General features: G+C 42.1%; 1 protein-coding gene across 3 annotated transcripts in view; it reads right to left on the minus strand.

Annotated features, from left to right (window-relative positions):
- Window positions 1–17827, minus strand: part of EHMT1 (euchromatic histone lysine methyltransferase 1) — a 144774-nt gene that overhangs the window by 126469 nt on the left and 478 nt on the right. For 2 of the 3 annotated variants that reach the window (XM_063144772.1, XM_063144767.1), the window contains exon 2: window positions 5414–5525. The exons of the other annotated variant lie outside the window; for it this stretch is intronic. In XM_063144772.1, coding sequence (XP_063000842.1) covers window positions 5414–5525 — 112 coding nt within the window. The remainder of the gene's footprint in view (window positions 1–5413; window positions 5526–17827) is intronic. 3 annotated transcript variants of the gene reach the window in all.

Genomic DNA, 17827 nt, shown 5'->3' on the forward strand with positions numbered 1-17827 from the left:
TTTATGAAACCTCACAAGAGATGTATAATTAATTCATACGAGTAATAATAATTCATACGAGTAGAAACATATCAGATGTTACACTCAGAAAGAAACATACCATTCAGAAAGAGGACTCACTGACGTGGTGGAGAAGCAACTTGACCCCATGGTTAGTTCGATCAGGTAGGCAGTTAGCTGGCTTTTGAAGAGCTGGAATTGTACGAATTGCTTGTGCAAGAATTACTACTGGTTTTTAATATTTTCATAGGGAAAGCAGGCACGGTTTTCCTATTCCTGTATCCTTTCAGGCAACCAAAAGCTCTGTTTGCACCAAGTCTGATTATGGAATCTTAGGTTTGGAAGCGGACTTGTGGACCATATAGTTCAACAGGTTTTGGAAATCCAAACAGATGCCTGTCAACCCTCTGCTTGAGAAGCCTCATCGAGTGGGTGCACACCACCCTCTAAGCCAGTGGTTCTCAACCTGGGGCACTCCAGATGTGTTGGACTGCATCTCCCAGAATGCCCCAGCCAGCAGAGCTGGCTGGGGCATTCTGGGAGTTGTAGTCCAACACATCTGGAGCGCCCCAGGTTGAGAAAGGCTGCTCTAAGCAATTTGTTCCATTGTCAAACTCCACTTATTGTCAAGATTCTTTTCTTAATGCTCAACCAAAATCTCTCCTCCTGTAACTGAACCTCATCAGATCTAGTCCCCTGTCCTGTGGGGCAGCAGAGAACAAATATTTGCTCTTCAATTATTTGAAGAGTGATATCAAGTCCCTTCTCAGCCTTCTCTTCTCCAGGCTGAAAATGCCCACTACTTCTTCAACCATTTTTTCTCATAGGCTTGTTTCCATACCACTGACCACCTTCATAGTTAAAACCATAGCCCGACTCAAAAGTTTTGCATTCTTTTTCCTGCTTTGTTCTAAAAAGTGTTTTGTTTTGTAGATATGTTTGAGTGAAATCTTTGTTGCTAAAAGCGATACGCCATCACAATTCGACATAATAAAAACAAGTAAAGAGATAAGCTAAAATAAATAAGATAAGCAGGTTAAAAATGGATAATGTAAAGTAAAATGAAAACAACGGACACAAATGGAATAAAAAGATAAAAATCACATTAACATACGTTAAGAACTCGTGAGTGGAGTACTGTACGCCGCTCTGAGATCTTAATGATATAGGGCGGGATATAAAAGTTTTAAATAAATAAATAAATAAATAAATCAGTACATATACCAGAACGAAATGTTTACACCGATTTTTGTGTGCTCTTTTTGGGTTGCCTTTTCTCTTCTTGATCATTTCCAAGAAATCAATAAAAATATCTTTAAAACAACAAAAGGAAACCCAACCAGAATAAACAAATAGTATGTATGAATAAACAAACTGAACAAAAAAATAGGATGTATGTCAACAGCATCTAAAGGAGAGATGCCATTTGACACGCCACTGACATCGCTAGCATTTACCTGCTAATGGGCAGAAATTATGGGATGAAACATATTTAACAGAATCATATCTAGATATAGGTATGCCACACACACACACACACACACAATGTGAAATCACGATTATGGCCATGTCTACACCAAGCCTATATCCCGGGATTGTCCCGGGATCATCCCTGTGCATCCAAATGACACACAGGGGATCCCAGGAGCATGCAGGGACGATTCTTCCATTTGCGTGGGATAATCCTTAGGTGTACAAAGGGCCTATGTTTGCTGCGGTGAAGAAAAGAGTGATTTTCTAATCCATCAGCATGTGAGCTGAAAATCCAGTCCCACTAGGTGAGGCAGGAGCCAACCTTATGCAATGGAGTTCCTTAAGACACTATCAGTGAAATGCAAAATGAAGAGTGAGAAGCACGTTCTTCCTCCATTTTGCTGAAGTGACACAGCAGTTACGGAGCTGCTAGGCAGGCAAGGCTTAAGAACTCGGATTATTTATTATTCAAGCTAAAACTCTCACCCTTAATGCCCCCTCGCAAATCTCTCAGCACATTTAGTTGGCAACCTCTTCTCTTCAGTTTCATCACCTCCCAAAAGGATTTGTTAGAGGTTTTAAATCATAAAATACGTTGCTGTGGATTGAGCCATTACATTCTCCTCCTCTTGTCAAGAACAAGTATGAAGTACACTGTGAATATAAACACACACACACACACTCACACACTAAACTTAACATAGTTGGGTTTCTGCTCTTTACATTAAAGACATGATAGAAAAAAACAGAATTTAATTTTACTTTATTTATTTTAGCATTTTTATCCCGCCTTTTAGCCAAAAAGGCTCTCAAGGCGGCTTACAAAAACATTTCTTAAGACAGTCCCTACCACAGGCTTACAATCTAAAAAACATGACACAAAAGGAAAGGGGATGAGGAAGGAGGAGGGGAAAAAAGAGAGGCAAATTCAAGCACTCGTTGCCCTGCATCTGTTATCAGCCATTCAAAAGAAACCTCACCCAAGAAGCTAAATGAATTTTATTTACGGTCACAAGACCAGCAAACACCCAAGAAGTTAAATGGCGGCATTGCATTGTTCCTTAATGTTCACGCATGTATATTCAGAACCATGTGCCCTCGAGACAAGATACACCCACACCCTACTCGAGAGACTGAGCTTTTAGACAACCAGAGAAGAAAGTTGAATCATGAAGAATAAAAATGTAAGTGAGTCACACGAACACATTTTTAATAAGGCACCTCCAAAAGGCAAAAAATAAAGAACAAAATACTTACCAGGGATAAGTATCAGAAAACCAGAACTGTCCCTGGTAATTAAGGGAAGTAGGAGCATATAGTGTCTACTGTTTTTATCCTCCTGCACCTGAAATGCCATCTCACTTGAAGAGGCAGACAGTGCCGACCCATCGGCATGCACAGGAGATCCGAAATAAATAAATAAATAAATAAACAAACAAACAAACAAATAGACTGTCCGCTCTCATCATTACTAGGTTTAGCTCTTTTTGAGACATAAACAAAAAATGAATTATTTTCCTAACAGCCAAGTTAATCCTTTTGAACATTTGTCAGGGGCATTGCAAGAAGGGAAAAAGAGAGAGGTTTCAAACCATGGAATTGCATCGGGAGTAAGAAGTAACACCAGCACCCCTACGACCCAGACCATTGTCTAATAGGCACCAACCAAAGCCATCCTGTACTGTGCAATCCTATGCATGTTTACTCAGAAGTAAGTCCCACTGCGTTCAATGGGGCTTAATCTCCACCAAGGGCCATTAGGATTGCAGCGTTGGTTCGACATTACATCAGTATGGCTCCACCTATCTAAGACCGATTAAAAACTCAACAAAGCCCTATGAGGAGAGGCTGAAAGAACTGGGCATGTTGAGCCTGGAGAAGAGAAGACTGGTGGGAGACATGACAGCACTCTTCAAGGTCTTGAAAGGTTGTCACACAGAAGAGGGCCAGGATCTCTTCTCCATCATCCCAGAGTATAGGATATGGAATAATGGGCTCAAGTTACAGGAAGCCAGATTCTGGCTGGGCTTCAGGAAAAACTTCCTGACTGTTAGAGCAGTACGACAATGGAACCAGTTACCTAGGGAGGTTGTGGGCTCTCCCACACTAGAGTCATTCAAGATGCAACTGGACAGCCATCTGTCAGGGATGCTTTAGGGTGGATTCCTGCATTGAGCAGGGGGTTGGACTCACCAGGTTCCCCATACATACAAATGACGCTTGCTGAAATTTCCTTTTCAATACAACTGTTAAAGATACAGGAGCCCAGTCTTCCTTTTCTTATGGTCACCCTACACGCTCAGCCATAATGTTTAGCACAAAATGCTTAACCAGCATGACTTAGCGTGTCGTCTGAACATGGTCGTAATCTTGTTCCCGTCCTCATTTCACTGTATTTTAAACAGACCAAATTTGTGTGGATAGTGTCATTATGAGGTTTTAGTCATTGGATAGCGCTGGACTTAGTTGTAGGTGGGTGGAATCAACTGTTTCCTCCATCTATCCTGTTCTTATATAACTGAGACAATATTATGCTTGTCTAGCTTCCGGAATACAGCTGTATGCACAAAGTTTCTCTCTCTGCTAGAGTGAAACATCATCTTAAAAAAAAAAAAAAGGAAAGGAAATGCAACACCCAAAAAGAGTGTGTGTCACACTTTACACTGGACTTTCTTCTACAACCGGAAAATCAAATTGTTGTTCAAAGGGTTGCAGCATTTGCGATTAAAGCCGCAAGGTGCAGGGAAAAGTTCCTCTATTCATCTGATCCTCTTTCTGTAAAGGGCCATAGTAACTCTGAGATCTGAACGTTTTAAAATTGCACCTTGATAAGATTTTAACGCCTGTTTTAGCCTTTTAATTGCAACGTTTTATGGTCATATAAGCTACATTTTGTTTAATTTTATTCATTTTCTTAATATTTTCTGTGCTGATTTTAAATTGTGGTTTTTGACCAAAACATGTAAGCCTTTTACTGTTTTAATGATTGATATTGTTTTTATCATAAGGACATAAGAAGAGCCATGCTGGATCAGACCAAGGGTCCATCTAGTCCAGTGGGCAACCAGCCAGGGATGAACAAGCAGGACATGGTGCAACAGCACCCTCCCGCCCATGTTCCCCAGCAACTGGCGTACACAGGCTTACTGCCTCGAATACTGGAGACAGCTTAATGGTCCTCGGACCCAAGCAATAAAGTATAGTAGTACTAGGGTGACCATATGAAGAGGAGGACAGGGCTCCTGTACCTTTAACAGTTGCATAGAAAAGGAATTTCAGCAGTGTCATTTGTATATATGGAGAACCTGGTAGAATTCCCTCTTCATCACCACAGTTAAAGCTGCAGGAGCTATACTAGAGTGACCAGATTTAAAAGAGGGCAGCTTTAACTGCTGTGATGAAGAGGGAATTTCACCAAGTTCTCCATGTATACAAATGACACCTGCTGAAATTTCCTTTTCAATACAACTGTTGAAGATACAGGAGCCCTGTCCTCCTTTTCAAATGGTCACCCTAAGTATTATTATTATTATTATTATTATTATTATTTGTATCCCGCCTTTTGCCCAATGCTGGGCCTCAAGGCGGCCTTACAAAGTTTAAAATATACATGGGGGGGGGGGAGGGGAACAAAACCATAAACATTTAAAATACACAACAAAATTATAAGACATTAACATAGATGGAGGGCCGGATTATTCTCCAAAGGCCTGCTGGAACAAAAAAGTTTTAGCCTGCTTCCAAATGCCCATCAAGGAGGGAGCCAGCCTAGCTTCCCCGGGAAGAGAGTTCCAGAGCACTGGAGCAGCCACCGAGAAGGACCTCAAGCAAAGTACTACAAACAGAGATGTGCTACAACCCCGTCATTCCCTTCTCCTACTGTAACCCATCCTATAACTAAGCCTAAGCACCTGTCATTGAAACAATCACATCCATTTACCTCTGCCTTCTTTTGCTCTGTGGTTCCCCCTGCACCTGATTTCCAACTGCAAGCTCCCTGGGTAGCAACTTGTCCTCTTGAATTCAGCAAAGCCTCATGCACGCTGATGGTACTATATAAATAAAGAAATAAAATCAGTAAAAATGTGTCCAGATTACACAGCTGGAAACTAACCCTCTGTAAACGTTGGGTGATTGCTGCAGAACTCTTGAGAAACTCCTGATTCCAGCTGCATTATTCGGGGAGGAAATTCTGAAGATAAAGTACCGTATTTTCAGCTGAATTCTGAAATACTAATAGAGATGCCTTGAAATGTACCTTGTCTGGCCATGCACACCTAGAGTCCCGATATGTTTAGTAATAGAGCACATCCCAGTTTAAAACCTTCCTAAATCCCCCTTTCAGCTAAAATTTTGAATCACAAAACTGCAAGTGACTGAATTCAGACATGGTACAAAGCTAGTTTGTGCTAACCATAGTTAAAACCCACAGCATAGCTTGAGCTTCCAAACATACAGCAGTAACCCATGGTTCAGAGCTGATTGTCCGCTTTCATTTTCCATCTGCTGAGCATTCAGTTTTGTAAATTCATAATTTCACTTCCATCCCCACGGTGCACCAAGCTTTCTTGATGTGGCGAATGGTCCCAATTCTGACTCATCAATGGTCTGTGAATTCAGAGATAACAGCAAACCACAAACTGCGGCTTGCAAACCAGCTTCAAGCCATGGTTTAATACCTTGGTTTGGCAGCCCCACGCAAACTATGGTTAGTAAGCTGCTGTAGGTTTAGATGAAATGCCAAGCCGTGGTTTGGCAGTATTTCTATTTTTCATTGGCTTTGTTGGAAGTGGGTTTGATCCAAAGTACAATGAAAGGAAAAGAAATTACTAGCATGTTCCTCAAGTGCTTGTGTAAGACCATGTGTGTCTTTAAACACTTCTCATCCTTCATCTTCCATAAGAAGTTACTCAAACTCTTGAAATTCTAGTGGAACTATCTGGTTTAAATATCATTTTCTCACCTAACTTTCCAGCATGCTGCAAAGCTGCTCTTCCATGAATGGAAGACACCTTCTGATTATGGAAGGACACCTTTAGATCCAAACTATTTTCTGGAACTACTGTCCCTTGATCGGTACCAATAAACAACTCAACATCAACAAGAAATTCCTGCCGAAAGAGGGAACCTCTGTTATTGGGCATTTAAAAAAAACCCTTCACTTTATTTCTAAGGTGTCTATACTGACCAAGTTTGCTGGCTTAGGGCTCATCTACACCAAGCAAGATATTCTACTATGAAAGTGGTATGAAAGCAGTATATACAAGGCAGGAGCCACACTACTGTTTTATAGCAGTATTGAAGTGCACTGCAGGATTTACAGTGCCCATGGCACATCTACACCAAGCAGGATATAATACTATGAAAGTGGTATGAAAGCAGTATATGGTATGTGTCATGGGCCCCAACAGTGGTCAGTGCATTTCAATACCACTATAAAGCAGTAGTGCGGCTCCTGTCTTTTATATACAGCTTTCATAGTGGAATATCCTGCTTGGTGTAGAGGTGTCCTGGGCCCCAACAGCTGTCAGTGCACTTCATTACCACTATAAAGCAGTAGTGTAGATTCTGCAGTGCACTTCAGTATCACTATAAAGCAGTTGTGTGGCTCCTGCCTTTTATATACCACTTTCATAGTGGAATATCCTGCTTGGTGTAGATGAGCCCTTAAAAGTCCTGCTCCTCCTTCCTTGCCTTTTTCAACTGACTGACCTTACAGTCAAATGTTTTAAGGAGCCAAAACTCCGATGCCAACAGAAGTAGAGGATACTCAGAACTCTGAAGGACAGTTCAGAGTCTTTGAAAACACCAGACACTGAAAGCAGGCCGTCAGGAAGAGGATACAGACATTGTATGATCCTGTCCTTTTATTCCTCTATTGCTGTAGTATTTATTTTATTCATTTATTTATTTCATTTTTATACCGCCCAATAGCCGAAGCTCTCTGGGCGGTACTCTAACCCATGAGAAGTTAGGGCATCAGATACAGAGCTGGACTTACCCATCAATTCCTTCCCTTCTCAAAAGCTTATCCTTTGACGATTGATTGCTATGGATCCCTTTTCAAACCCAGTGGCTTTAACGGGCAATCAGTCAATAATATGCAATTACATGACAACTGCCACTTCCGCATGCTGGCCTAGACAGCTCAACTCATAGAGGCAATGAATCGATATATTACATCCCATGTCCATTTTTTAAAAAAATACCAGCATGAACAGATCCTTTCCAATCGTTCACGAACACCGTGCTTGTGCACACTGCGTGATTGCCCCTACTTGGTGCCTCTTGTAATCAGTAGCGGCTAAACTAGCAAAGCAAACTGGTTTCCATTACAACCAAAACCTTTTGCATCGCCAAAAAAGAGGAAATGCAAAGAGGGCACCAACTTGCACAACATTTCTTTATTGCATGTTAAGCGTTTCACTACTATAAAATACTTTTGTTTGCTCTGAGCACTAAATAGTAAGTGCCAGATATTGTCAACTAAATGTGTCTTATCAAGCATTTTTCAACTCAAAACTACTTTTGTTTGATTAAGTATCTATTGATGATGATGATGATGATGATGATGATGATGATAATAATAATAATAATAATAATAATAATAATAATAATAATAATAATAGTTACCCACCTCTCCCTCTTGATTGAGGCGGGGTACAACACAAATCAAAACACCATAAAATACATACAACTAATTCAAATGTTTTAAACCAGTGCATCATTAAAAGCAGCACACCATTCAAAAAGGCATCTTAAAATTCAACTGGGTAGGCCTGCCGGAAGAGATCAGTCTTTATGGCTTTCTTAAATTCTGGAAGACTGTTAAGTTGACGAATCTCTCCCGGCAAGCCATTCCACAAACTGGGAGCGGCATGAGAAAAAGTCCTCTGGGTAATACTTGTCAGCCTTGTTTTTGTTGACGAGTACATTCTTCCCAGAGGACTTGAGTGTGCAGGGTGGATTGTACGCGAGAAAGGCGATCCCGCAGGTAGCCTGGACCCAAACCATGTCGGGCTTTAAAGGTGATAACCAACACTTTATACTTCGCCCGGAAACTAATTGGCAGCCAGTGAAGAGATTTTAAAACTGGTGTAATGTGGTCCTCCCTAGGTTGGCTGCCATATTTTGAACTAGTTGAAGTTTCTGGACTAGGCACAAAGGCAGCCCTATGTAGAGTGCATTGCAGAAGTCGAGCCTCGAAGTTAGCAGCTGTTACATTATACCTGCTTTTACATTATAAATTGTGGCACTATTGTTAATTAAAATGTTTCTTGGAATCCCTTACCCCAATTTTTGTTCATATTTAGTATTGCAGTTTGTATGCTGGTTAGCACCATTTTGTTCTGTTCATTCTAACTGCTGCCTTCTGTTTTGTACACGTTAAAGAATTAACCTTTAAAATTAGATTCTACATCAGGAGCTCTAAGAATCACCATTCTTCCTAAAGTATAATGGCAGGGTGGTGCCACGACACAGGCTCTGAACAACAGGCCTGACCGTGGACACTCCCTGCTCAAGCTAAGCCTCTCACCGCTTGAGGAGCCTGGGACGAGGGACAACCACCGCCTTTCTCCAAACTATGTGGCGAAAGGGGTTAAATTGGAAGGATTTCAGTAATAAATTAAAGCGCTGTGAAATATATATATATATATATATATATATATATATATATATATTGAGGTGAAGAGTGGGTGTTAAATGTAAATGACAGCATATGATAATTGCCAAACAGACACGTGGGATTTTTGTGGTAGTTAAAACAAACCGATTAAAATTTTGTTTTAAAAGTTCACAAGCTTTGTTTCATAATAAAAGTTTTTTAAAAAAAACCTTTTTAAAACCTCTCATCCAATCCTTTCACTCTTCTCATACACGCTTTCCTTTCTCTCACACATTCACTCTTGAACTTTATTACATGTCAGTATTGATTAATGTACACCAACTATCACACACCACCCTCAAAAGACACCACTCTCTACACTGAACCTCAAATTCTCCAGAACCCAGGTACTCTACGCACCAAGAGTAACATACAGAGCTTACACAGAGAGCTCACAATCTCCTCAGTCATTCCCTTATATATTATTTGAAAGACCGTATTCTCCCTTATGAGCCTGCCCGTGCTTTAAAATCTTCTGGAGTAGCCCTTCTTTCAGTCCCACCATCTTCACAGGCGCGTTTGGTGGGAACGCGGGACAGGGCCTTCTCGGTGGCTGCTCCGGTGCTCTGGAACTCTCTTCCCGGGGAAGCTAGGCTGGCTCCTTCCTTGATGGGCTTTCGGAAGCGGGCTAAAACTTTTTTGTTCCAGCAGGCCTTTGCAGAATAATCTGGCCCTCCATCTATGTTAATGTCTTATAATTTTGTTGTGTATTTTAAACGTTTATGTTCCCCCCCCCCCACAATGTATGTTTTAAACTTTGTAAGGCCGCCTTGAGGCCCAGCATTGGGCAAAAGGCAGGATACAAATAAATATAACAATAATAATAAAATATATAATATCATATCACTCCTCCCCCTCCCAAGACATTCTAACTCCAACCACTCAGGTCAACTTTCTAAACACACCAGACTTACAAATGCTAGACATGCATTAGGGAACTGACTTGTGGGGTGTAACGCCACATGTGGACACAGAATCCGCCATCATCAACATCAACCACCTGAAGAGTTTACTCGTGGGAGACCCAACATTTCCATGAACGTAGCAAAAATGAGCCTTGCTTTTCCTGTCCAGATGAATCTGTATTATTCCCATTACCATCATCAATCCCATTTTACAGGCAGACAGGGGGGTGAAGAGAGATTAAATATGATTCACCTTGCCCTTGTTCAGACAAGATGGCTAGACCAGATGGCTACAGCAGACTAGGATACACAAGCCAGCTGTATTTGCCAAGAACCTCCGCATCATTGTACAGATGACAAGATTTGCTAAAATCATCCCCAAAATGTCAGTAGCTGCAATCCAGGATCCATGTTCTCTGGCTTTGATACAATCATTCTAGAATAAATCGGTTGTGGATTAAATGCCTGACACTTTTTCTTTCCCTGATGTGTTTCCAAAAGTCTCTCTCTCTCTCTTTCTCAAGGGGTGGAGAGAGAAGCCAGAAGCTACCTTATTTCATCTTTATTTCACTTTGACTGGCAAATGCCAGTTAAAACATAAGCAACTCTGTCTGTACTAGTTGCAAAAAAATCCAAAATGGGCTAGGCGCTCACATGCAAGCTCTCTCCACATCATCCAGATGTGGTGGAAATCCACTAATGTCCATTTTCTTGACTTTCTCAGTCCTAGATTTCATGCCAATCACTTAAAACACTTGAAACTCCAAATGCTACTGTACAGGCGAGCAAGAATCCTTTCCTGCCTGCTTCTCCTTACTCACATAAGTGTGCAGGGAGTAAAATAATAAGCCATTTACCTGGCTATAATCTTAGTCTAGCTGAGATTGGTAGCCTCTTTCCTCTGCATTTTATTTATTCCTGCAAAGTGCCATCCCTTTCCTGCATGCTGGCTATGCATATGCATACAAAAAGGCAGGCCTTAATTTGACACGTAAATATTTCAATCCAGTTTCTGTTCCCCTCTATCACACAAATGGTCACTGGCGTAAGGACGCTCCACCACACCTGACACATTTGAAAAGGAAACCAGAAGGCATGAATTAATCATTTCATACTCAAGCTTCCGGCCTCCAAACTCAATTTTCTCTCTGCTCAGCTAGACTATCGTGTTGTCCGAATGCAGCCAGAGAGTTGTGCTGCTGCATTAGAAAGAATCTGGGAGTACAAGCACCGCACGCCTGCGTAGCCAACAATTCTGAAAAGATCCCAGGCACCTAAAAAATGTGATGCTGTTCTCACGTAACAAACTTGGCATAAGAAGTTTGTAAGAAATGAACGAACAGATCATCTACTTCTGAACAGCGGCAGTAAGAGTAAATTACACTGGGCATAATACAATCCAACCGACGTCAAGTCCTTTGAAGACACCATTTAATTTAATGTGAAAGTTAAAACGCTTCCTTCCTTTTCTTCCACTGGACACAACCCTTGTTGTTGTTGTTGTTGTTGTCCGGAAGCTTCAGCTGGTACAAAATAGGGCAGCCCGTTTACTAACAGGGACTGGCCGACGAGATCACATTACGCCAGTCCTTTTCCAGCTTCATTGGCTGCCAGTCCAGGTCTGGGCCCAATTCAAAGTGCTGGTATTGACATTCAAAGCCCTAAACGGTTTGGGGCCAGGTTATTTGAAGGAACGCCTCCTCCCATATGTACCTACCCGGACCTTAAGATCATCTACAGGGGCCCTTCTCCGTGAGCCCCTGCCAAAGGAAGTGAGGCAGGTGGCTACCAGGAGGAGGGCTTTCTCCACTGTGGCACCACGGTTGTGGAACGAGCTCCCCAGAGAGGTCCACCTGGCGCCTACAATGTACTGCTTTCATCGCCAGTTGAAGGCCTTTTTATTCACTCAGTATTTTAACACTTAATTTTAACTTAAATTTAAATTTTACTGTTTTTACTCTGTATTTTAATCTTATAATCAACTTTGCTGTGTGGTTTTATCCTGGTTGCGCTTTTTATACTGTATTTCGTAATTGTGTTTTTAACTTGTTGAATGTTTTTTGTGGTTTTAATTTTTGTGAACCGCCCAGAGAGCTTCGGCTATTGGGCGGTATAAAAATGTAATAAATAAATAAATAAATAAATTGTTGTTGTTATTATTATTATTATATTTATTTGTATCCCGCCTTTTGCCCAATGCTGGGCCTCAAGGCGGCCTTGTTGCTTTGCAGTAGTCCCTTTCATGCCTTCTTGTTGTTCCTGCATCCTTTCACCACTGCAGTACAGCTGCATGACCTTCAGTTTGTCCACTCTGGAGTGCAGAATTTTGACCGCACACAGTTCGGTCTCCCATTCAAAGAGGGGACAGGCAAAAAGCCATCCATTTTGCACGTAAAACCTGCCGTCCCTTGGGATGCATTTAAGGAGCTGTGCTTTTTCATCTCTGGAGACGTTTGGAATTATGATTAAGATGACTAATTGCGACCGTGCACTCCAGAAAGTTTGTAAACACCGTTTTCTCGAAAGATTTGGCATCTACATGAGATTACGTTCTCCAGTATTCCAGAGTGTTCTACAAACGGGAATGTTTAAAAGGCTCAAAGCATGCTTGTCCATGACTAGGAAAGTCCTTTGGTAGGTCACTGGTACACCTAGGGGTGACCCCATTACACCAGTTTTAAAATCTCTTCACTGGCTGTATTATTATTATTATTATTATTATTATTATTATTATTATTATTATTATTTATTTATATAGCACCATCAATGTACATGGTGCTGTACAGATTACACAGTAAATATTTACTGCCAATTATTTTCCGGGCAAAGTATAAAGTGTTGGTTATCAGCTTTAAAGCCCTACATGGTTTGGGTCTAGGCTACCTGCGGGATCTCCTTCTCCTGTACAATCCTCCCTGCACACTCAGGTCCTCTGGGAAGACTCTACTTCAGTCAGTAAAAACTAGATTAACAACTGTTACCCAGAGGACCTTCTCTTCTGCTGCTCCCAGACTGTGGAATGGCCTGCTGGAGGAGATTCGTCAACTTAACAGTCTTTCAGCATTTAAGAAAGCTATAAAGACTAGGGCGGTGCTCCGCTTCGCTTCGGGTCGTAGAAGCGGCATCGGAGCGGCCTGATTCGCCTCTGGTAAAGGCGGAGGAGAAGCGAGTCAGGGGCGCAGCGGAGCAACATGGGGCGGGGCGCTGATTTGTGGAGCGCTCCGCTTGTTTTAGGCACTCCGCCCGCCATTTTGGCTTTTTCCCCATAGGATTGCATTGGCTGAAAATACGACTGTAACCTTTAAAAAAAAAAAAAAAAGATAGATCCCTGAAACTTACTGTGCATAGACATCATTGATGATTGGGGGTAATTTGTGTTGGATTTTCAAAAGTTTTCATCGTGCATTTTGCGTGCTATAATTTTTATAGAATGGCTAAAACGGGAGGGGGGGAAGCGCTTTTTTCCCACCTTGATGATTGACAGATTCAACGCCCAATTGTGATAAGTGATCACCTGATGTGAAGCATCCTCTAATCCCAATGTTGGAGGGAGGAGGATACGCAAAACGGGATACTTAGTAACTTGAGATAGTAGTAGCTATGATTTCTTTGTCTTTCGGACTTTTTTCAGTGGTTTGAAGCAGCAGCCCCAGTAAACTCAAACACACAACCGTAAATCATATACTAAGTAAAATAACAGATAGGCAGCACACCACTGCAAGGTACCCATCATAACCTTGGGGAACAACTGAATAAATGTGGTGCAAGGGGATGATGTCCATACAGCATGTGGACGTGCCCAGTGCACACTGCCCTGCGTTGGGGAGTCATCAGAACCCTCCAAAGGTTATCCATTGGAGAAGCCACTGACATGCACGAGTTGAAGTGTGATGTCGCTTCTCAAAGGCACGTACCTAGACAGGACCGGTCAAATGACTGGAATCCCCTGTCCCTGATGCAGACAGAGAGGCGGGTAAGAAATAGAATTATTATTATTATTATTATTATTATTATTATTATTATTATTATTATAGAAGCGCTGTCTTCAACAGCTGGCTAATTTCTCCTCCAGCCAATTTCCTCTACTCCTGCTCAAGAGTCAATCAATTTCAGCATTTTCTTCCTTAGGGCTGAACTAGATGCAACAGCTAGAACAGAACTATTGCATGGGAGGAGAAGGGTTTTAACTCTTTATCCCATACCATATTCCCATCAGAATCCCCACCCTGCCTATGCTGATGAAAGCCCCCATTGCCTACGGGCCAACTGAATTTGCAATTTTTTAAAATAATTTCTCTTGGCCATTAACTGTGCTGGATTCGTTTGTTTTGTTTTTCCTAGCAGTTCAGTCCTGGACCTTCAGGATACAGCAGTTTGACCATCTTCAGCTAGAGAATAATGGATTTAATATTTTTTTAAAAAATGTAAATTGCACTTTGATGGCATATTATTACACCAGACTTTGGCTTCCAAAAACAATTGCTCCTAAGTAAGTAGCTGTTGAGAACTGCGATTTCGTGATGGTTAAATGCTTGGTGTTGTATTTCTCTAACTGCTTCACAAGCTCAATAAAAAAAGGATGATCAGTTACAGTCCAACCCTATGCACATTTAGTTAGAAGTAAGTCCTAGTGTGTCCAGCCAAATGGTTGGTTAAAAATCTTAATAAGAAGTTAATAATAAGTAGGCCTCATGACAGCTACTGATAGCCTTAATCTATTGTTTAACTATATAATGTGCGAAGAAGTACCTTTGATTTGTCCTGAATCTCCCACCGTTCAGCTCCACTGGACAACCCCTTTGAGTACTAGTAGTATGAGACAGGGAGAACTTTTTCCACACCAAACATAATTTTATACATCTCTCTTTACTTGGCTTTTTAATACACTAATGACCCCTAGCCCATTAGATAGGTTAGGCTGAGAGTCTGCGACTCGCCCAAAGTCACCCAGTGGGTTTCCATCTAGGGTGACTATATGGAAAAGAAGGCAGGGCTCCTGTATCTTTTGACAGTTGCACCGAAAAGGGAATTTCAGCAGGTGTCATTTGTATATGTGGAGTACCTGGTGAAATTCCCACTTCATCACAACAGTCAAAGCTGCAGGAGCCCTGCACCTCTTTTGTATCTGATCACTCTAGTATAGTTCCTTCAGCTTTAGCTGTTGTGATGAAGAGGGAATTTCACCAGGTGCTGCATGCATACAAATGGCACTTGCTGAAATCCCCTCTTCATCACTACAGTTAAACTGCAGGAGCCCTGCCCTCCTGACCAGAAACAAGAGGGGATTTCACCAGGCGCTGCATGCATACAAAGGACACCTGCTGAAATTCCCTTTTCTATACAAGTGTTAAAGATACAGGAGCCCTGTCCTCCTTGTATGCATGCAGCACCGGGTGAAATTCCCTCTTTATCACAGCAGTTAAAGCTGCAGGAGCCCTGCCCTCCTTTGTGTTCATCCTGTTGTGATGAAGAGGGGATTTTAGCATGTAGCACTTGCTAACAGGAGCCTTGCCCTCTTTTGTATCTGGTCGAGAGGGCAAGGTTCCTGCAGCTTCCACTGTTGTGATGAAGAGGGGATTTTAGCATGTAGCACTTGGTGAAATTCCTTGTTAAAGATACAGGAGCCCTGCCCTCTTTTGTATCTGGTTGAGAGGGCAGGGTTCCTGCAGCTTCCACTGTTGTGATGAAGAGGGGATTTTAGCATGTAGCACTTGGTGAAATTTGAATAAGATAAATGATCAGCATTCAGCAAATTGTTGGAGAGGTTGTGGGGAAAAAGGAACGTATTTACATATGTGGTGGCAATGCAAATATGTACAAAGATTATGGAAGATGGTGTTTTCAGAAATTGAAGAAATAGTGGGAATGAAAATAGAACAAACACCAAAGATTGCATTGCTGTCACTATTTGAAGATATAAAGTGTGGAAAAGAAACTATAGAGCTGATATCGAGCTTGCTGGTTGCAGCGCGATTGATGGTAGCTAGGAACTGGAAGATTCAAGGGGAATATTCTATTGAAGAATGGTATAAAGAAGTATGGGATATAGCCATTAATGATAAATTGACATGTAATATTAAGTGGAGAAAAGGCGTGACTAAAATAAATGAGTTTGAAGGAATCTGGAAACAGTTCCTAATATTTGTGTTTACTAAGGGAAGTGGGAAACCGCCAGCAGAAGAAACGATTAGATTTTGGACTCAGGAATGATCCCGAGGTGGGGGGTGCACTTTTATGTTAAGAATGAGGATGTTGTAGTATGATAAGGTATAGGTAATAGTTATTCAACATATATGTACTCAGCATTTATTCAATATGTATGTAGCAGTTGTTTGATGTTTTTCTTTTTGTTATTATTATTATTATTGTAATGTTTTGTGTATGTTTATATAGTAAAAATTAAAATAATAATAATAATAAAAAAAAAGATACAGGAGCCCTGCCCTCTTTTGTATCTGGTTGAGAGGGCAGGGTTCCTGCAGCTTCCACTGTTGCGATGAAGAGGGGATGTTAGCAAGTGCTTTTTGTATGCATGTAGCACCTGGTGAAATTCCCTGTTAAAGATACAGGAGCCCTGCCCTCTTTTGTATCTGGTTGAGAGGGCAGGGTTCCTGCAGCTTCCACTGTTGCGATGAAGAGGGGATGTTAGCAAGTGCTTTTTGTATGCATGTAGCACCTGGTGAAATTCCCTGTTAAAGATACAGGAGCCCTGCCCTCTTTTGTATCTGGTTGAGAGGGCAGGGTTCCTGCAGCTTCCACTGTTGCGATGAAGAGGGGATGTTAGCAAGTGCTTTTTGTATGCATGTAGCACCTGGTGAAATTCCCTGTTAAAGATACAGGAGCCCTGCCCTCTTTTGTATCTGGTTGAGAGGGCAGGGTTCCTGCAGCTTCCACTGTTGCGATGAAGAGGGGATGTTAGCAAGTGCTTTTTGTATGCATGTAGCACCTGGTGAAATTCCCTGTTAAAGATACAGGAGCCCTGCCCTCTTTTGTATCTGGTTGAGAGGGCAGGGTTCCTGCAGCTTCCACTGTTGTGATGAAGAGGGGATGTTAGCAAGTGCTTTTTGTATGCATGTAGCACTTGGTGAAATTCCCTGTTAAAGATACAGGAGCCCTGCCCTCTTTTGTATCTGGTTGAGAGGGCAGGGTTCCTGCAGCTTCCACTGTTGCGATGAAGAGGGGATGTTAGCAAGTGCTTTTTGTATGCATGTAGCACCTGGTGAAATTCCCTGTTAAAGATACAGGAGCCCTGTCCTCCTTTTCCACATGGTCACCCTAGGCTAGAACCTGGATCTCCCAAGGGCAACGCTCTAACCACTACACCACTCTGCCTCTCATTCGGATGGCCCTCTTCGGCCCCTTAGGACAGCTAGGCCTAACTGGAGTCCCACTGGTTTCTATGGGTGCGCTCTGAAGCCTGGATCCAGGCCCTAATAATAATAATAATAATAATAATAATAATAATAATAATAATAATAATAATAATAATAATAATATAGCAGCAGCTCAACCTTACACAGGTCTACTCCCTCACAAGTGTCATGGGGCTGACTCCCAAGTAAGGGCGCGTGGGACGGCCCCCCTCAATTAACCCATGACAAGAGCCGCCCTGGAGCCCCGATCCTGGCCCAGAACCACGAATGAATGAAGGAAGGAAGGAATCCCCTCAGGAATCGCCTCACGGCCCCGCGGCCTGGACAGCGCATAGCCAGCCCCGCGCCCTGGATGGCGCATAAGCGGCCCCTGCCGGCCTCCGCCTTCCTCGCATTGGCCCCGCCCCTCC

This window comes from Elgaria multicarinata, chromosome 19 (assembly GCF_023053635.1).
Source record: "Elgaria multicarinata webbii isolate HBS135686 ecotype San Diego chromosome 19, rElgMul1.1.pri, whole genome shotgun sequence".
NCBI lineage: Eukaryota > Metazoa > Chordata > Lepidosauria > Squamata > Anguidae > Elgaria > Elgaria multicarinata.